This window comes from Theropithecus gelada, chromosome 11 (assembly GCF_003255815.1).
Source record: "Theropithecus gelada isolate Dixy chromosome 11, Tgel_1.0, whole genome shotgun sequence".
Taxonomy (NCBI): domain Eukaryota; kingdom Metazoa; phylum Chordata; class Mammalia; order Primates; family Cercopithecidae; genus Theropithecus; species Theropithecus gelada.
The window spans coordinates 71,123,562-71,143,410 of NC_037679.1; the positions used below are offsets into that span (position 1 = coordinate 71,123,562).

The window sequence follows — 19,849 nt, forward strand, 5'->3', positions numbered from 1 at the left end:
AAAGCTTTATATATAAAAATAGTTATCGTACTATCTAGTGATATAATGATGGGAGACTGATTAGGTAAATTATGGTAACTTCCACACATGGAAACATCATATAACTACTTGACAGTAATGAAGACTTTTTAATTACAAAGGAAAATGTTTGTGCAAGAATGTTCAGTAAAACACACACAGAGAGAGAAAATTCAAGTTAGTACAAAGAGTTGATCTCAACTCTTAAAATATGCACAAAGAGAGAGAGAAGAAAAACACAAAAAAAATGTTAGCTGGACATGGTGGCTCATGCCTATATTCCCAGCACTTTGGGAAGCTGAGGGGGGAGGATCACTTGAGCCCACAAGTTTGAGACCAGCCTGAACAACATAGCTAGACCTCGTCTCTACTAAAAACATTTTTGAAAAAATTAGCCAGATGTGGTGGTGCACACTGCCTATGGTTCCAGCTACTCAGGAGGCTGAGGTTGGGAGGACTGCTTCACCCTAGGAGGTTGAGGCTGCAATAAGCTGTGATCATGCCGCTGCACTCCAACCTTGGCAGCAGAGTGCAACTTTGTCTCAAGAATAGAAAAGAAAAAAAAGAAAAAAATGCAAAAGTGATAGAGTGCTTTTGAGGTCCAAAAACGTGAGATTTTAAGTAAACTGCTTTCCAAAATTTGAACAAGCTACTTTTACAGTCAGTAACAGCAGCAAAAATGAAAGCACCATACAGTAAGATTTTAAGGTAATATTCTATATGCTGTTTTCCAAAAGAAAAGAAAGATAGGCCGGGCACAGTAGCTCATGTCTGTAATCCCAGCAGTTTGGGAGGACAAGGCAGGGAGATGGCTTGAGCCCAGGAGTTTCAAACCAGCCTGGGAAACATGGCAAAACCCCATCTCTACAAAAAATACAAAAACTGGCTGGGCGCAGTGGCTCACACCTGTAATCCCAGGACTCTGGGAGGCCAGGGAAGCGGATCACCTCAGGTCAGGAATTCGAGACCAGCCTGGCCAACATGGTAAAACCTCTTCTCTACTAAAAATACAAAAATTAGCCAGGCGTGGTGGATAATTCCAACTACTCAGGAGGCTGAGGCAGGAGAACTGATGGAACCCAGGAGACACAGGTTGCAGTGAGCCGAGATCACACCACAGCACTCCAGCCTGGGTGACAGAGTAAGACTCCATCTCAAAATAAAAATAAAATTTAATAATAAATAAAAAATAATTTTAAAAACATTTAAAATTAACTAAATAAATAAATAATACAAAAACTAGTCAGGCATGGTGGCATGTGCCTATACTCCCAGTTACCCAGGAGGCTGAAGTGGGAGGATCCCTTGGGCCCAGGAGGTTGAGGCTACAGAGCGCTACTACGGTGCCACTGCACTCCAGTCTGGATTACAGTGTGAAACTCTGTCTCCAAAAAAAAAGCCTTTCAGAAAAAAATATTCGAGAACATCAACTTCCTGAAGCACTCCATCCTTTTGAATTCAAATGAATCTCTTTAAATGCCCTCATCAACTTTCTATTGATTTCTAAGTTCTGCCAGGTGCACCTTGAACAATGATTATGACTGTGACTGGAATACTTCATCATCCCTTTCACTGACTTTAAGAAGCCCTGCATCTTTACAAGATCTACAATTTCATTTTGCAAATGATTCCCATGTATTTGTCTGCACTGCAGGATTTTGGACACTTTACCTTTTTTCTCTCTGCCCTCCACTTCTCTCATCTATAAAACCGTGATAGTAACTATATTATTAAAATGTTTAAATTGGCCGGGCGCAGTGGCTCATGCATGTAATCCCAGCACTTTGGGAGGCCGAGGCAGACGGATCACGACATCAGGAGTCCAAGACCAACCTGTCCAACATAGTGAAACCCTGTTTCTACTAAAAATGCAATAATTAGCCAGGTGTGGTGGTGCGCGCCTGTCATCCCAGCTAGTCAGGAGGCTGAGGCAGGAGAATCGCTTGAACCTGGGAGGCGGAGGTTGCAGTGACCCAAGATTGCATCATTGCACTCCAGCCCAGGCGACAGAGCGAGACTCCATCTCAAAAAAATAAACTAAACTAAAATAAAATTGTTTAATTTGTGTAAAGTACTTTCACATGCCTGCTAATCAACTGTCAGTTGTTACTATTATCATATGGCCACGTATCTTGCTCAAAATATTAATATATGAGACTAGCAAAGCCATAGTCACTATTGGTGAGAACAGATGCTACGCATAAGTAAGAAAGGCTATCTGTGTGGGGATCAAATTACGTGAGCAGTTCATTAATGTTTTCATGTAAAAATGACTTTTGCTGCCCTATGCAGCCTCATGAATCTAGGGGCCCAAATAACAAGTTACCTGACGACAAGGATTTCACTGTCATCCTTGGTACAATACAGTGTAACAAGTAACATGGGCTGGGCTCGGTGGCTCACACCTGTAATCCCAGCATTTTAGGAGGCCGAGGCGGACAGATCACCGGAGTTAGGAGTTTGAGACCAGTCTGAGTAACACGGTGAAACCCCAACTCTACTAAAAATACAAAAATCAGGCTGGGCGCAGTGGCTCACGCCTGTAATTCCAGCACTTTGGGAGGCCAAGGTGGGTGGATCACGAGGTCAAGAGATGGAGGCCATCCTGGCCAACATGGTGAAACTCCGTCTCTGCTAAAAATACAAAAAATTAGCCGGGTGTGGCGGCGGGCGCCTGTAGTCCCAGCTACTCGGGAGGCTGAGGCAGGGGAATCACCTGAACCCAGGAGGGGAGAGGTTGCAGTGAGTCAAGATTGCACCACTGCACTCCAGCCTGGTAACAGAGTGAGATTTTGTCTCAAAAACAAAAAACAAAAACAAAAATTACCCAGGCATAGTGGCACGTGCTATAATCACAGCTACTTGGGCGGCTGAGACAGGAGAATCGCTTGAACCCGGGAGGACAATGTTGCGGTGAGCCAACATCGTGCCATTACATTCCAGCCTGGGCAACAGAGCAAGACTCCATCTCAAAACAAACTGAAAAAAAAAAACCACACTACCATATGGTTACATACAATGTTCTACAGAAGTTCAGAGGAGCATAAAATCCCCAGTGGTGAAGGAGTTAAAATCAAGACAGGCTTTGTTAAAGGCACCATTTGAGTAAAAGTTAGATGAGGGAGGTAAGAAAGTTATTTCAAAGACAGGCAACATGATGTTAAGTGATAGTTGCAAAAAAATTTTAAAGCAGATTCAAGACCACAAATACCTAAGAATCTGGAGATGTGGACACAGGCCAGATTATAAATAGCATTATAAAATATCCTAAAACACTTGACGTTTATCTTCAGGAAAACAGCGTACCTCTGAAGGATTTTTTTTCCTTTTTAAATTTTTTAGAGACAGGGTCCTGCTCTGTCACCCAGGCTGGAGTGTAATGGTGTGATCATAGCTCACTACAGCCTTGAACTACTGGGCTCAAGCCTCAGCTTCCTGAGGTCTGAAGGATTTTAAGAATGGCATGATAAGGCCGGGTGCGGTGGCTCACGCCTGAATCCCAGCACTCTGGGAGGCTGAGGTGGGCGGATCACCTGAGGTCAGGAGTTTGAGACCAGCCTGGCCAACATGGCAAAACCTCGTCTCTATTTAAAATACAAAACCTGGCCAGGCGCGGTGGCTCACGCCTGTAATCCCAGCACTTTGGGAGGCCGACGTGGGCGGATCACGAGGTCAGGAGATCAAGACCATCCTGGCTAACACGGTGAAATCCCCTCTCTACTAAAAATACAAAAAATTAGCCGGGCGTGGTGGCGGGCACCTGTAGTCGCAGCTACTTGGGAGGCTGAGGCAAGAGAATGGCATGACCCCAGGAGGCAGAGCTTGCAGTGAGCTGAGATGGCACCACGGCACTTCAGCCTGGGTGACAGAGCGAGACTCCATCTCAAAAAAAAAAAAAAACCAAACAAACAAAACAATAACTAGCCGGGCGTGGTGGCACATGCCTGTAATCCCAGCTACTCTGAGGCTAAGGCACGAGAATCACTTGAACCCAGGAGGCAGAGGTTGCAGTGAGCTGAGATCACGCCACTGCACTCCAGCCTGGGCAACAAGAACAAAACTCCATCTCAACAACAAGCAAAACTGAGAGCTCTGTGAAATGATCCATGAGGGCAGAGGTTGTGTTTATCTTGCTTACCATTGCCTCTTCAGCCCTTTGTTTCTTCTATAGTTTAATTCTCATGAATAATATGCAATAAGCACCTAAAGTTATTTTTTCTCCAAAACTGCTAATAAGAGGTGTCAGGGTGTGGGACCTAAAGAAAAGGCAACCCAATACCATTTGCTGAATCATCCTTTTCTTCCCCAATCACTCATGATGCTTCCTTTACCACGTCTTATATTTTTATCCTAAATGAGACAGACTATATTCCAGAAAGAATGCATTTTCCTGTATATACAATTTTTTGAAGTGAATAAAAGATATTCTGTTCCATAGGCCTGTGCATGTATTTCTCAGTCAGTTTCATTGTATTTTAATTTTTGTAGCTTTGTCATAGTATTTTTTTAATAGTCACTACTTATTATTCACAAACACTTAAAAACAGAACAGATATCCATTCATTTAACATTATCCTGGTTACAAGGGGATAAACTGGAGACAGTTTTTGTTGTTGTTGCTGTTGTTGTTGTTGTGAGACGGTATCTTGCTCTGTTGCCCAGGCTGGAGTGCAGTGGCACGGTCTCGGCTCACTGCAACCTCCGCCTCCCAAGCTCAAGCAATTCTCCTGCCTCAGCCTCCCAAGTAGCAGGGACTACAGGCATGCGCCAAAATGCCTGGCTAATTTTTGTATTTTTAGTAGAGACGAAGTTTCGTCATGTTGGCCAGGCTAGTCTTGAACTCCTGATCTGAGGTGATCCACCCGCCTCAGCCTCCCAAAGTGCTAGGATTACAGGCAGGAGCCATCGCACCTGGCCAAAACAGGTTTTTCTGGAAGCACCCTAGAAATATCAAGAAAAGTAGAACCTAAAAAGCATAAATAAAATTTGTGGATTGTATAATTAGTCTAACAAAAGAATGCAGGACTTATAATCAATAAAAGCAAAAAGTAAAGTTGAACTGAAATCACTGCTACTTACCTGTTTCCCTCCATACATCAATAAGCACATGGACAGCAAGGAGACAGTAATAGTCAGAAAATTGCAATTCTGTTTTCAAACAGGTTTTCCCTATGGGGGAAAAAAATCATATCTATTTTAATGTTTGTTCAACTATTACTGACCCCATAGGAGTTTTTAAAAGCAGGAAAGTGACAGGAGGGAATAGAGGAAAAGTAAAAGAAAATTAAGAACAAGATAAGTATCAGGAGAAAAATATGAACCATGAATCAAAGGGTTCAAAAGAAGGTGAAACCACACTCAGCTGGAACAGAAGGTAGGGTTCCAGAGCAGAGGTGGTATCTATGATGGTCCCAAAGGGAGAAAAGAAAGATTTGAAGGAGGTCGAAGTGAAGAAAAGAACATAAGCCAAGTGCCATGTAAAACTAAATTCACAATATGCTCCTGACTTCATCTAATTCTTTAGATTACAGATAAATACTGACATCTTATAGTCAGACAATTATGTGTCTATCACATATATCTAGCAAAAGCCACACCTATCTGAAGATCATCTATTTCTAAACTAAATATTTATCTTACAATTTACAATATTCCTTTTGTTCACTTACAGTCTATATGTTAAGAATACTTAGGCCTACAAGCAGAAAATGTGATAATTATAAACTATGCCATCTATATGAGCCCCAATCTAATAAAAAGGTAGCTCATCAGATCAAGAACATAGACAACTGAAAGCCAATCCAAATTATTTAAAACTCCAGGCTTAAGAAAGGCTTTACATCATATTACTTAGATGGTCTTCCCAGACAAAATAGTCTCCTTACAAAACTCATTAAAACAGGGTGCTACAGGTGATTAAAAGACTGACTTCTAAGTCTTAGCGTAGATCAGGGAACTACTGCACATTTTGAATGGTTGCTCACCAAATTCCAGTCCATGCTGGTACCTTAACATCAATTCTCTGACCACACTCAATTTCTGATTTTTATCCATGGTGTGGTACAAGCCAAGTAACCTCGTCAGCTGCACCACACACAAATGTTGCTGCAGAGCTCTGATGTCAGCAGGCAGTGCCAGCTTATCCTCTGTTGGTGTCGACAAAGGAACAACTCCAAGTAACTGATTAATAAACTGCAAAGTGGGGAAAAAAGGAGCAAAGGTCTCAAAACACAACTAGTCTTCAGTAGGCCATAATTAACAGAAATTGAAATGGTCTAGAAAAAGACATCAAGAAAAAAACCCAAAAACTAAAATTCCTTTTATACACCATTTTCTATCTACCAAAATAGCTAAAATGAAAAAAATTTGTGACAGCACACAACACTGGTGAAGCTCCAATGAAACTGGCACACTCATTCATTACTGGCCAAAAGTATTCGTCAATACCATGTACTACAGGCAGTGAAAGATTTTTATAATTCTGAAAATGTTCCACAACTTATAGCATATTAACATAATATATATTACAGCAATGAAAACATTAGGAAGACTATAGAAAAGAGCAGATTACCAAAAAATTTTTTAAATTTTAATCTGTCATTATGCTGATAAATTCTGAAAGGAAAGGTTATACATGGAAAGACACTGTTTACCTCATGTCAGTGACCCTACATTTTTCTTAATTGAACTTATTATAATTATAGATTCATGCTCAGCTATGAGAAATAACAGAGATCCCATACACCATTCATCCAGTTTTCTCCCAATGGTTACATCTTGCCTTAAAATGTTTTTCATCCTTTAAATTTGGATTAAAATTACAAAATAAAACCCACATACCAGTTCTAGTCATTTATTTATTAAACACATGCTTATTTCCTCTCAATTCTAAAATCCTATTAAGATGCCAGTAAGGAATAAAAAGAAGAGGTTGGGTGCAGTGGCTCAGGTCTGTAATCACAGCACTTTAGAAGGAGAAGGCGGGCAGATCCCTTCAGGCCAGGAGTTCAAGACCAGCTGGGCCAACATGGTGAAACCCCATCTCTACTAAAAATACACAAAACAATTAGCCAGGCATGGTGGCGCACACCTGTAATCCCCGCTACTCAGGATGCTGAGGCAGGAAGGAGAATCGCTTGAACCCAGGAGGCGGTGGTTGCAGTGAGCCAAGATTGCGCCACTGCACTCCAGCCTGGGCAACAAGAGTGAAACTCCATATTTAAAAAAAAAAAAAGAATAAACCCACAAAGATCAAGAATGTGTGAAGAGGCCGGGAGCTGTGGCTCACACCTATAAGCCCAGCACTTTGCGAGGCAGAGATGGGAGAATCACTTGAGCTCAAGAGTTCAAGATCAGCCTGGGCACATAGTGAGATCTCATCTCTACTAAAAATATAAAATAAAAAAACACAGCCAGGCATAGTGGTGCACGCCTGTAGTTCCAGCTACTCAAGAGGCTGAGGCAGGAGGATGGCTTGAGCCCAGGAGTTTGAACCTGCAGTGAGCCATCGTCCCACCACTACACTCCAGCCTGGGTGACACAGTGAGACCCTGTCTCAAAAAAGAGAAGAAAAAAAGAATATGTGAAGAAATGAGAGACGACAGCAAATAAAAATCATCAAGATTCAAAAGATACAAGAACAGTTGGTAAGAAATAACTTATGTTGCCAAGAACACCGAAATCTAACAGTACGCAATGAGGCAGACCCCAATAAGCAGGAAGCGCACTCTAGTCACAGAATCTTGGAAGACTCAGAGACTAAGGGCACCAGGTGTCCCTAAAGGCTAAAGTGCTGATGGGACTAAAATAGAATATATAAATTTCTAAGAAGTTAGGCCCCTCCCCAAGTCCACAGACGGAATTTCTAAGTGTGAGTAGAATAGCCTGGGTTTTATAGCCGTAATGCGCTGAACCAGAGAAAGAGTCAGAGACAGCAGTCATAGCTGAAAACAGGGGAATAAAGTGAAATTTGCTTATTCAGTGATAATTTCAGGCTCCCACCCCGTACTCCCAACCATATCCCAGAATGCTATCAGACAAATATGTAAGTTCCTAAACAGATAGTAGCAAACAGGCATTTTGGAATGGAAAGCATTTCTTACATTGGTGAAGAGAAGGGTAGAGAGAACAGAATCTTATGTTTTATCCTAAGTATATAAGGGGGCAATTGATTTGTTATAAACAACTAATCACTTTCCACAGAAGGGCACCAATAGTTTAAGACTATAACTATAAAAATAAATTGAAATAATATAGAGATATGGAGGAAATATGAAAATAATCTCAAAATATGGAGGAAAATAACAAAAGAATTTAGTTGAAAGTGATTTGCATCTGTTGAGCTGGAACAAAAAGAGTGACTACTGCCTCTCAACACAAGCCTTGTGATACTATCTGACTTTTTCAATTGTATACAGCACATGTATTTCTTTTTCCTTTTTTGGGAAGGGGTCTCACTATGTTGTCCAGGCTGGACTCGAATTCCTGGGCTCAAGCAATCCTCCTGCTTCAGCCTCCTGAGTAGCTGTGATGATAGGTGCGTGCCACTGCGCCTAGCTCCAATACATGTAATTTTTTGATACAAATGAAAAAAAAAAATTAAAACAAAATCCCACTCATCCTGCAGTTTCACATCTGTAATGAATTTGCTTCAATTTACCTATAATTCTATTAATTTTAATCATTATGATCAGATATATATATTCCATACTTTTAACAAACTGTAGCACTGATTTTCATGTTTTTGTTGTTGTTTTTGAGACAGAGTCTCACTCTGTTGCCCAGGCTGGAGTACAGTGGTGCAATCCCGGCTCACTGCAACCTCCACCTCCCGGGTTCAAGCGATTCTCTTGCTTCAGCCATCAGAGTAGCTGGGACTACAGGCATGCACCACCACACCTGGCTAATTTTTGTATTTTTAGTAGCCATGGGGCTTTGCCATGTTGGCCAGGCTGGTCTCAAACTCCTGAACTCAAGTCGCCTGTCTCAGCCTCCCAAAGTGCTGGGATTGCAGACATGAGCCACCATGCCTAGCCATTATTTTCATGTTTTTGATTAAATGCTTGCATAGTTTCTACTGCCAGTTCTTCTAACCTTGCAAGCCATTTTATGTATTAGTTAGGTTTATTGCGGCCTTCTTTAGTGGATGCTAAAGAAAAATCTTCCTGACAAGGTTTTGTTACAAAACAATCTGCTCATTCTTTAGTCTGTACAGTTTTACTGCTGTGTAAAATATTTCCTTTAAAACTAGAATCGCTGAGGCCAGGCACAGTGGCTCACGCCTGTAATCCCAGCATTGGGAGGCTAAGGCGGGTGGATCACTTGAGGTCGGGCGTTCGAGACCAGCCTCACCAACATGGAGAAAGCCCGTCTCTACTAAAAATACAAAATTAGCCAGGCATGGTGGTGCATGCCTGTAAAACCAGCTACTCGGGCAGCTTAGGCAGGAGAACTGCTTGAACCTGGGAGGCAGAGCTTGCAGTGAGCCGAGATGGCACCATTGCACCCTAGCCTGGGCAACAAGAGTGAAACTCGTCTCAAAAAATAAAATAAAATAAAAAATAAAAACTAGAAGCAGTCGGGCGCGGTGGCTCGGGCCTGTAATCCCAACACTTTGGGAGGCCAAGGTGGGTGGATCACTTGAGGTCAAGAGTTCGAGACCAGTCTGGCCAACATGGTGAAACCCCATCACTACTAAAAACACAAAAATTAGGCTGGGTGCAGTGGCTCAGGTCTGTAATCCCAGCACTTTGGGAGGCCAAGGCGGGCAAATCACTTGAGGCCAGGAGTTCAAGACCAGCCTGGCCAACATGATGAAACTCCATCTCTACTAAAAATACAAAAAAAATTAGCTGGACATGATGGCGGGCGCCTGTAATCCCAGTTACTCGGGAGGCTGAGGCAGGAGAATCACTGGAACTCAGGAGGCGGAGGTTACAGTGAGTTAAGATTGCGCCATTGTACTCCAGCCTGGGCGACAAGAACTAAACTGTCTCAAAAAAAAAAAAAAATTAGCCAGGCATGGTGACGGACACCTATAATTTCAGCTACTGGGGAGGCTGAGGCAGGAGAATCACTTGAGCCCAGGAGGTGGAGGTTGCAGTGAGCCAAGATCATGCCACTGTACTCCATCCTGGGCAACAGAGCGAGACTCCGTCTCAAAAAAAAAAAAAAAAAAAAACTAGAATCATTTTATTGTTTAGCTAAAACCCTAAAGCAAAGGAAACAAAGATTACAACATACCCAGGGTAAGCCACTTCAGGATAACTGAACTCACTGGCTCACTCTTAGGGGCTAGTCAGACTTTAAAAAGATTTGGTTCATAATTCATTAGGACAACAATTCTCAGCTTGACTTGGACAGTTTGTAATCCTCTGACAAACATACTTGCTGAGTGACAGGATATTTACCTACTGAAGTCATTCTACAGTCAAAAAGTGGCAGCAAAATTACCTCTCTCAAGTAAAATTTACATAGACTAGGACTATAAACTCAATGTAACAGCTTTAAATCCTTATTCTCAGAATAGTGACTAGAGCTTATCACTGCTAGCATTCTAGTAAGGGTCATCTGAATAGATGATTCTTACTATGTGGGATCACATGAGATGACCTAAGATTCTCAAACATACCAATGAAATAGAGCTGTACAGAAAAGGTTACTGGTACTAGATTCATGGTAGCAAACCTTTATGAATCTCAGCTAAAAGCAGCAAGTGTTCCTCTAATGCAGCCCCACCATTTGATGCTTCAACTAGCAAGACAATAAGCACTGTAAGACAAGATCAGTTATTCCTTATCTTAGGGCTTAGCACACAATATGCTCGACACTTACTGAATGAATCCCTCCCACATGGTTTATCTACATTCCACTTCAATCCCTCCAGTAACATGAAGCTCCCACACAGTATTCGAGAGAATTCTCACTACTAAGAAAGATCTTTTTCTCAGTGAGTCAAATTCTGAGCTCCCTGTAGAACTTCTTGCTGGTCCCTGTTCTCCTCCCTCTTCTAAATACAGCTTTTCAAATAAGTGAACGGCAGTATCACTCTGTCCTTGACAGACCAAACCTCTCCTCCACTCAACCATTTTTCCCTCTTATATGCTTTTAAATCCTCCTATAACCCATAACTTTCCTTTCCGAATGTGTTACAATTTATCCAGAAACTTCCAGGCTTGGCCTGAGCCCTATAACCACAGCAACTCAAACAGAGCTTTACTAAACCAATGTGAATGGCAGCAGTCATTTCAGAACCCGAGACCACTGGTTACTTATCAGTTGGGGAATACACTGCTCTATCTGCCCCAAATGTGTAACCCCAGGTCTGCCAAAGTATTGAACCTTCATGGACTAAAAATGTGGTCACTAAAAAAATACTCTAAGTATATCTACTGTGCTTCCAGTGCACTTCATCCATTCCACATGGGGACAACAGAAAGTTTTCTGGGAGAACGGATGGTGGCAGCCCTATCACAGAAAGACTTCCAACCTTCCCAGCCAGGCCAACATGGTGAAACCCCATCTCTACCAAAAATACAAAAATCATCCAGGCATGGTAGCACACCAGTAATCCCAGCTACTTGGAAGGCTGAGGCAGGAGAATCCCTTGAACCAGGAGGCAGAGGTTGCAGTAAGCAGAGATCGTGCCACAACACTCCACCCTGGGCGACAGAGTGAGAGCAAGAATCCGTCTCAAGAAAAAAAAAAAAAGAAAGAAACAAAGAAACAAAGAAGACATTAAAAGGAGAGCCCACTAGACTTCAAAATGCAAACTTTGTACTGCAGAATTTCATGAAGATGATGAATACATTTGAAACCACATATCCGACAAAGAACTTGTATCTAGGATATATAAAGAACTCTGCAAACTCAACAGTAGGGAACACTTGTTCTATTTTATAGAATAAAGTGTTGCCCAATTCTCAAAAGTTAAAAAAAAAAAAAAAATCCAGGCACACTGGCTTACACCTGTACTATCAGCAATTTGAAAGGCTGAGGCGGGTGGACCACTTGAGGTCGGGAGTTTGAGACCAGCCTGGCAAACATGGCAAAACCCTGTCTCTAACTAAAAATACAAAAATTAGCCGGGCATGGTGGCATGTGCCTGTAGTCCCAGCTACTCAGGAGGCTGAGGCATGAGAATCCCTGGAACCCAGGAGGCGGAGGTTGCAATGAGCCTGGGCCACAGAGTGAGACCCTGTCTCAAAAAAAAAAAATTAAATAAACGGAATCATAAGTAACTTCTGAGATTGGCTTATTTCACTCAGCATAAATTCCTGGAGAGTCAACCATGTGGTTGCTGTGATCTCAGATCACTGCAACCTCCGCCTTCTGGGTTCAAGCAATTCTCCTGCCTCAGCCTCCCAAGTAGCTGGGTCTACAGGTGCTCATCACCACACTTGGCTAATTTTTTGTATTTTTAGTAGAGAGAAGGTTTCACCATTATTGGCCAGGCTGGTCTCGAACTCCTGACCTCAGGTGGTCCACACACCTCAGCCTCCCAAAGTGCTGGGATTACAGGCATAAGCCACTGCACCCAGCCTCTTTTTTTCTTTTTTTAAGAGACAGAGTCTCACTCTGTCGCTCAGGATGGAGTGCAGTGGCATGATTACAGCTCACTGCAGCCTCAAACTCCTATGCTCAAGCAATCCTGCTGCCTCAGTCTCCCAAATAGCTGGGGACTACAGGCACGTGCCACCGTACCTGGCTGTACTTCATATTCATAAAATGACAAAAGTATAAAGACAGAAAACATAGTAGCTGCCGAGAGATAGAGATGGGGGGGGTGGCTATTGTTATTAAACGGTAGCATGTGGGATTCTGGTGGTGGTGGGACTGTTCTGTATCTTGACTATGGTAGTAGTCACACACACCCATACGTACCACATACTGCACTAAATCCACACATAACACCCAAACACATAAAAATCAGTGCATGCAAAACTGGCAAAAACTGAATAAGTTCAACAGAAGAGAAGAATGTCAATTTCCTAATTATATTATACTATAATTGTGCAAGATGTTGCCATTGGGACAAAACAGATAAAAGATATATGAGATGTGTTATTTCTTCTAACTACATGTAAATCCTTAATTATCTCAAAATAAAACAGTCAAAAAAAGGAGAATCCACCATCTGTTAGGGCTTTACTCCCATTGTGACTTAACCAGAAATTATGCCTTCAATGTTGTAACACATAGAGTACTTAGCTTGACAGGGCAGTTATCATTGTATCTCATGATTATCAGCTCCACACATTTTAGAAAAGAAACCGAAACATTTAAACTCTGTGTTTCAACAAATAGAGGCACCCAACAAACTTCTAAACTGTATAGTACTTACTTTTGTACACTGTGTAGCAGGTAAGAGGTCAACAAACACCTTAAGGTCTGTAAAACAACAAGGTTTATCGCCAAACTTTTTAAAATATTGGAACATTAATTCTTCTGGATCACCTGGGCGACGGGAAACAAAATCACTTTATTACTCATGAACAGAAGCATTTTCTATTTAAGTGAGAATCTAATTTGAAAACACTCAATTAAAACAAAATTTTGCTTGAGGCTGGTCCCAAGATAGTGGGTTATCTCAACTGCTTGTTCAGTTACAGACTGAACTCACTGTCCTACTGTTTTCCCCCTTTTCACCACTGCACCTGACTAGTCTTTAAACAATAAAAAAATGGGCTGGATGCAGTGGCTCACACCTGTAATCCCACACTTTGGAAGACCAAGGCGGGCAATCCCTTGAAGTCAGGAGTTCAAGACCAGCCTGGCAACATAGTGAAACCCCATCTCTACTAAAAGTACAAAAATTGGCAAGGTGTGATAGTGCATGCTTGTAATCCCAGCTGCTCAAGAGGATAAGGCAAAGGATCACTTGAACCCAGAAGGTGGAGATTGCAGTGAGCCAAGATCATGCCACTGTATTCCAGCCTGGGCAACAGAGCAAGACTCCATTCAAAATTTAAATTAAAATAAAGATTATAAAATAGGCTGGGTGCAGTGGCTCATGCCTGTAATCCCAGCACTTTGGGAGGCCAAGGTGGGCAAATCACCTGAGGTCAGGATCACCTGAGGGCAGATCATCGAGACCAGCCTGGCCAACATGGAGAAACTCATCTCGACTAAAAAATATAAAATTAGCTGGGTGTGGTGGTACGCACCTGTAATCCCAGCTACTTGGGAGGCTGAGGCAGGAGAATTGCTTGAACCCGGGAGGCGGAAGTTGCAGTGAGCCGAGACTGCACCACTGCACCCCAGCCTGGGCAACAGAGACAGACTCCATCTCAAAAAAAAAAAAAAAAACTGTAAGCTAGGCCAGGTGCAGTTGCTCACGCCTATAATCCCAGCACTTTGGGAGGCCAAGGTGGGGAGATCACTTGAGGCCAGGAGTTTGAGACCAGCCTGGGCAACATGGCAAAACCCCATCTCTACTGAAAATACAAAAATTAGCCAGATGTGATGGCGCTTGCCGGTAGTTCCAGCTACTTGGGAGGCTGAGGCAGGAGAATCACTTGAACCCAGGAGGCAGAGGTTGCAGTGAGTGGAGACTGCACCACTACACTCCAACCTGGGACCTGGGCAACAAAGGGAGACACTGTCTCAAAAAAAATAATTATAAAATAAAAACCCGTAAGCAAACTCATAGTATGAGCAAAGAATTACTGCTTTCCTTTAGGGACGTGGTAATTTTTCCAGCAAAATTGTGAACTAGTACGATGACGACATCCTTTACTTATTGAGCAATAAGATCATAAAGAATCATTTTATAAAAAGATCTAAAGGCTTCATCAAATTTCCTGAAGGATTCTCTCAATGCTTTACTATCCACGTCATTCTTTTCCGCTATCTTGTCATTATCCAAGTAAATTTTCTCTTCAGTTACAAATTGCTAATTCCACCAAATATTCTTTTGTCAATAGTTTTTTGAGTGCTTCGAGCAGACTTTCAAGAAACCTTTCATCCACTTCATGAAACTTTTCCAAAACTGGCAATTTTACTTTGAAATTGATTTTGACTTTATTGTTTTTGAGGGTTTTTAATTTTTTTTTTTTTAAGACAGATTCTCACTGTGTCACCCAGGCTGAAGCCAGAGTGCACTGGCACGATCTTGGCTAACTGCAACCTCCATCTCTTGGTTCAAGCGATTCTCGTGTCTCAACCTCCCAAGTAGCTGGGACACAGGCACACGCCAACACGCCCAGATAACTTTTTGGTTTTTTGTTTGTTTTTTGAGACGGACTCTCACTGTCACCCAGGCTGGAGCACAGCAGCACCATCTCAGCTCACAACCTCCACCTCCCAGGTTCAAGCAATTCTCCTGCCTCAGCCTCCCAAGTAGCTGTAACTACAGGCGTGTGCCACCGCGCCTGGCTAATTTTTTGTACTTTTAGTACAGACAGTGTTTCACCAAGTTGGCCAGGCAGGTCTTGAACACCTGACCTCAGGTGATCCACTCACCTCAGCCTCCCAAAGTGCTGGGATTACAGGCATGAGCCATCATGCCTAGCCAATTTTTTGTATTTTTAGCAGAAACAGGGTTACGGCCATGTTGCCCAGGCTGGTCTCAAACTCCTGAGCTCAAGTGTTCCGCCCACCTTGGCCTCCCAATGTGCTAGGATTACAGGTGTGAGCCACTGCGCCCCGCCAGGTTTTTTCATTTTTTATTTTTTGTAACTAAATTTTTGAGACAATTTCTGGCTGTGTCACCCAGGCTGGAGTGAAGGCTTAATCTCGGATCACTACAACCTCTGCCTCCTGGGCTCAAGAGATTCTCCTGCCTCAGCCTCCTGAGTAGCTAAAACTACAGATGTGCACCACTATGCCCAACTAATTTTTTTGTATTTTTTGTAGACGGGGTTTCACTATGTTGCCCCAGCTGATCTCCAACTCCTGAGCTCAAGCAATCCACCCACAACAGCCTCTCAAAGTGCTGGGATTACAGGTGTGAGCCACCACAACCAGTTGATTTTGACTTTATTGTTGGGTCAGCAACAGAATGCCTGACAAGGACTCTGATGGAACAGGGAGATAAGTTAAGGTTAAGCCAAGATGAATATATGATAAAGGACTAATTTTATAAGTGATCCATTCATTAGCAAATATTTTCAGGCTATGAAGACATCTGCTTCCCAAACATGACTCTATCCAGTGCAGATCTCAAATAACGAATATAGCACTTGGGTATTAAGGGCATTCTCCAGGCTTCCCAAATATCATATGGTTTCTTACCCAGTTTGTACTCATCGTTACAACCTTGACTTCGTAAACGCCTAATCAGCTCCAATTTAGCTAGATGTGGTCCTCGGAGATGGCGAGAACTTTTAGATTCTTCCGTTATCCGATCTTCTATAAACTTCACAGCTTCTTCTGCAGAATAATGTACTTCTCCTTCTAAAGAGCTGAGGAGAAGCACGTGAAAAAGGTATTTTATTGCCTCTATCATCCTTCCCAAAGCTTAAAGTCAAGCCAAACTCATTTTAAAAAAAACAAAAAAACCTTTGATAATTATAAAATAATAGAAAAAGGAATAAAAGAGAACTATGAACATATTCTAACAGATAACATGTTATAAGATTACTTTCAATTTTGGCATTTGATTACTGCGGCATAACTTAACCTTTTTTAAAAAAGAATGAATAATTTTGTTTATATGAAATATTGCCTGGCCGGGCATGGTGGCTCACACCTGTAATCCCAGCACTTTGGGAGCCCAAAGTGGGCGGATCACATGAGGTCAGGAGTTCGAGACTAGCCTGGCCAACATGGTGAAACCCCATCTCTACTAAAAGTACAAAAAATTAGCCGGGCGTGGTGGCATGCACCTGTAGTCCCAGCTACTCAGAAGGGTGAGGCAGGAGAATCACTTGAACCCAGGAGGGAGACGTTGCAGAGAGCCAAGATCATGCCAATGCACTCCAGCCTAGATGACAGAGCGAGACTCCATCTCAAAAAAAAAAGAAAAAGAAAAAAGAAAAAATATTGCCTAATAAAAATATAAGGCTGGGTGTGGTGGCTCACACTTGAAATTCCAGCACTTTGGGATGCTGAGGTGGGAGGACTGCTTGGGCCCATGAGTTTGAGACCAGCCTAGGCAATGCATGGAGATCCCATCTCTACAAAAAATTTTAAACTTAGCCAATTGTGGTGGTGCACACCTGCAGTCTCAGCTACTTGGAAGGCTGCTGTGGGATGATCACTTGTGCCTGGGAGGCAGAGATTACAGTGGAAGGCAATATCACACCACCGCACTCCAGACTGGGTGTCAGAGCAAGACCCCATCTCAAAAAAAAAAAAAAAAAAAAAAGGCCAGGCATGGTGGCTCACACCTGTATGGGAGGCCAAGGAGGGTGGCTCACTTGAGCTTACGAGTTCAAGATCAGCCTGGGCAACATGGTGAAACCCCATCTCTAAAAAAATACAAAAATTAGGCAGGTGTGGTGGTTCATGCCTGTAGTCCCAGCTACTTTGGGGACTGAGGCAAAAGGATCACTTGAGCCCAGGAGTCAGAGGTTGCAGTGAGCCAAGATCACACCACCACACTCCAGTCTAGGTGACAGAGTGAGACTCTGTCTCAAAAAAAACAAAAATTAAAAATTAAATACACACACACACATATATTTTTGAGATGGGGTCTTGTACATTTTACCGCTTTAAGAATGAAAGCTGAAGCTGGGTGTGGTGGCTCACGCCTGTAATCCCAGCACTTTGGGAGGCCGAGGCGGGCGGATCATGAGGTCAGGAGTTCAAGACCAGCCTGGCCAGCATGGTGAAACCTGTCTCTACTAAAAATACAAAAAAAAATTAGCCAGGTGTGGTGGGGAGCGCCTGTAGTCCCAGCTACTTGGGAGGCTGAGGCAGGAGAATTGTTTGAACCTGGCAGGCGGAGGTTGCAGTGAGCCGAGATTGCACCACTGCACTCCAGCCTAGGCAACAGAGAGAGACTCCGTCTCAAAAAAAAAAAAAGAATGAAAGCTAAGAAAAATTAGGTAATGTAGTTAATATTATGAAGCAAGCATCAGCTCATAACTGTCATCTTGAATCTTACTTCTGTATTGATTTTTTAAAAGATGCCATTTATTCATTTACCTCTAGATGCCTATAAAAAGGGAAAAAAAATTTTATTGTAGTACTGCCTACAATAGCCAATAACAAAAGGACAAAGGAAAAAAAAAGAGATCTTCAAAAATCCAAGTATCATCAATAGGGAAAAGGCTAAATGAATTATGGTACATCTGGAGTACTCCTAAGCTGCTGGGAAAAAAAAAAAAAAATGAAAGAGATCTATATGTACCAGAAATGAAAGATGTTCAAGAAATATTTTAAGGCAGAAAATAACAGGTTGCAAATCATGTCTAATACAATCCCATTTTTATATTAAATATAAGGATAATTAAGCTGGGCGCAATGGCTCATGCCTATAATCCCAGCAGTTTGGGAGGCTAAGATGTTGTGGTGGGTGGATCATCTGAGGTCAGGAGTTCGAGACCATCCTGGCCAACACAGTGAAACCCCGTCTCTACCAAAAATACAAAAATTCGCTGGGCATGGCGGCGGGCACCTGTAGTCCCAGCTATTCGGAAGGCTGCGGCAGGAGAACTGCTTGAATCTGGGAGGCGGAGGTTGCAGTGAGCCAAGATCATGCCATTGCACTCCAGCCTGGATGACAAGAGTCAATCTCCATCTCAAAAACAAAAAAAGAGAAAAAGAAAAAGAATAATTATCTTAGCATAAACATGAAAATAAATCTGGCAGAAAGGCACCAAACTGTTAAAAAGAGTTATTTCTGGAATGGTAGGATAAGTGGAAATTAGCACACCACATATTTCGGCACTAACGTGATTTTTAGAATGAACTTGTGTATTTTATACTTTAAAAAATAGGAAAAAATCTCTTACTTTGAAAGGAATACTTTATTGAGAGAGAAAAACAGAATTCAATTGGCTTATAATGAAATCCTTTCACTACACTATATTAAAAAGCGCCATTGTAATTCAGGAAAGAAGACAACTTACTGTTCACCTTCAGCAGGAGGAGTCCAGGCCTCTTCAATCAGTCGAAAGACAGAATCGAAATAAGTCAGATAGAACTGCCAGTCATCTGAGCTAAAATCAGATTGAATGATGCACACAGGATTAAACTCAAGTTGTGACAGATCTGCCTTAGGAACCATGATATTCAATTTATTTTGTAAGTTACATTTTAGTATGTAGTAGGTTGGCTCACCCCCACCCACTCCATGTTTCCTTTGCAACTCTAAAAGGCATTCCAGAGGCATTTTCAAAGTAATACTACTTTGTATTTGTAAAGACTAGTAAGCTACTCTTTCCCTCAATAAAATGACCAGGTCTAGAAAACTAATATTCATAACAGACAAGTCCCCACATAAGCACTTCCAAAATGGAGGGAAGGGGAGAGAAGTGCTGTAGCAAAGAATGAAGGCTCTCTCTTTCAGGGGAATACTGAATTTGAGAAATTAATGATTTTCAGTGTTCATTCTTAAACCCTAACTAGAATTCAGCACCATGATCACAAGTATCTTTTTTTTTTCTTTTTGAGATGGAGTCTCACTCTGTCACTCAGGCTGGAGTGCAGTGGCACGATCTCAGCTCACTGCAACCTCTGCCTCCTGGGTTCAAGTGATTCTTGCGCCTCAGCCTCCCAAGGAGCTGGGACTACAGGCACGCACCACCACAACTAGCTGATTTTTGTATTTTTGGTAAAGAGAGGGTTTTGCCATGTTGGCCAGGCTGGTCTCAAACTCCTGACCTCAAGTGATCTGCCCGCCTCGGCCTCCCAAAGTGCTGGGATTATAGGCATGAGCCACCAC

The 19,849-nt window shown here is 42.3% G+C and overlaps 1 protein-coding gene across 1 annotated transcript in view; it reads right to left on the reverse strand.

Moving 5' to 3' along the window:
* The window catches only part of NAA25 (N(alpha)-acetyltransferase 25, NatB auxiliary subunit), an 85,662-nt gene that overhangs the window by 30,336 nt on the left and 35,477 nt on the right, over positions 1–19,849 (reverse strand). Inside the window, exons 9-13 of the mRNA XM_025403772.1 lie at positions 19,035–19,124; positions 16,252–16,421; positions 13,361–13,473; positions 6,003–6,210; positions 5,098–5,187 (exon numbers count right to left, since the gene is read on the reverse strand). Of these exons, the coding sequence (XP_025259557.1) occupies positions 5,098–5,187; positions 6,003–6,210; positions 13,361–13,473; positions 16,252–16,421; positions 19,035–19,124 (671 nt within the window). The remainder of the gene's footprint in view (positions 1–5,097; positions 5,188–6,002; positions 6,211–13,360; positions 13,474–16,251; positions 16,422–19,034; positions 19,125–19,849) is intronic.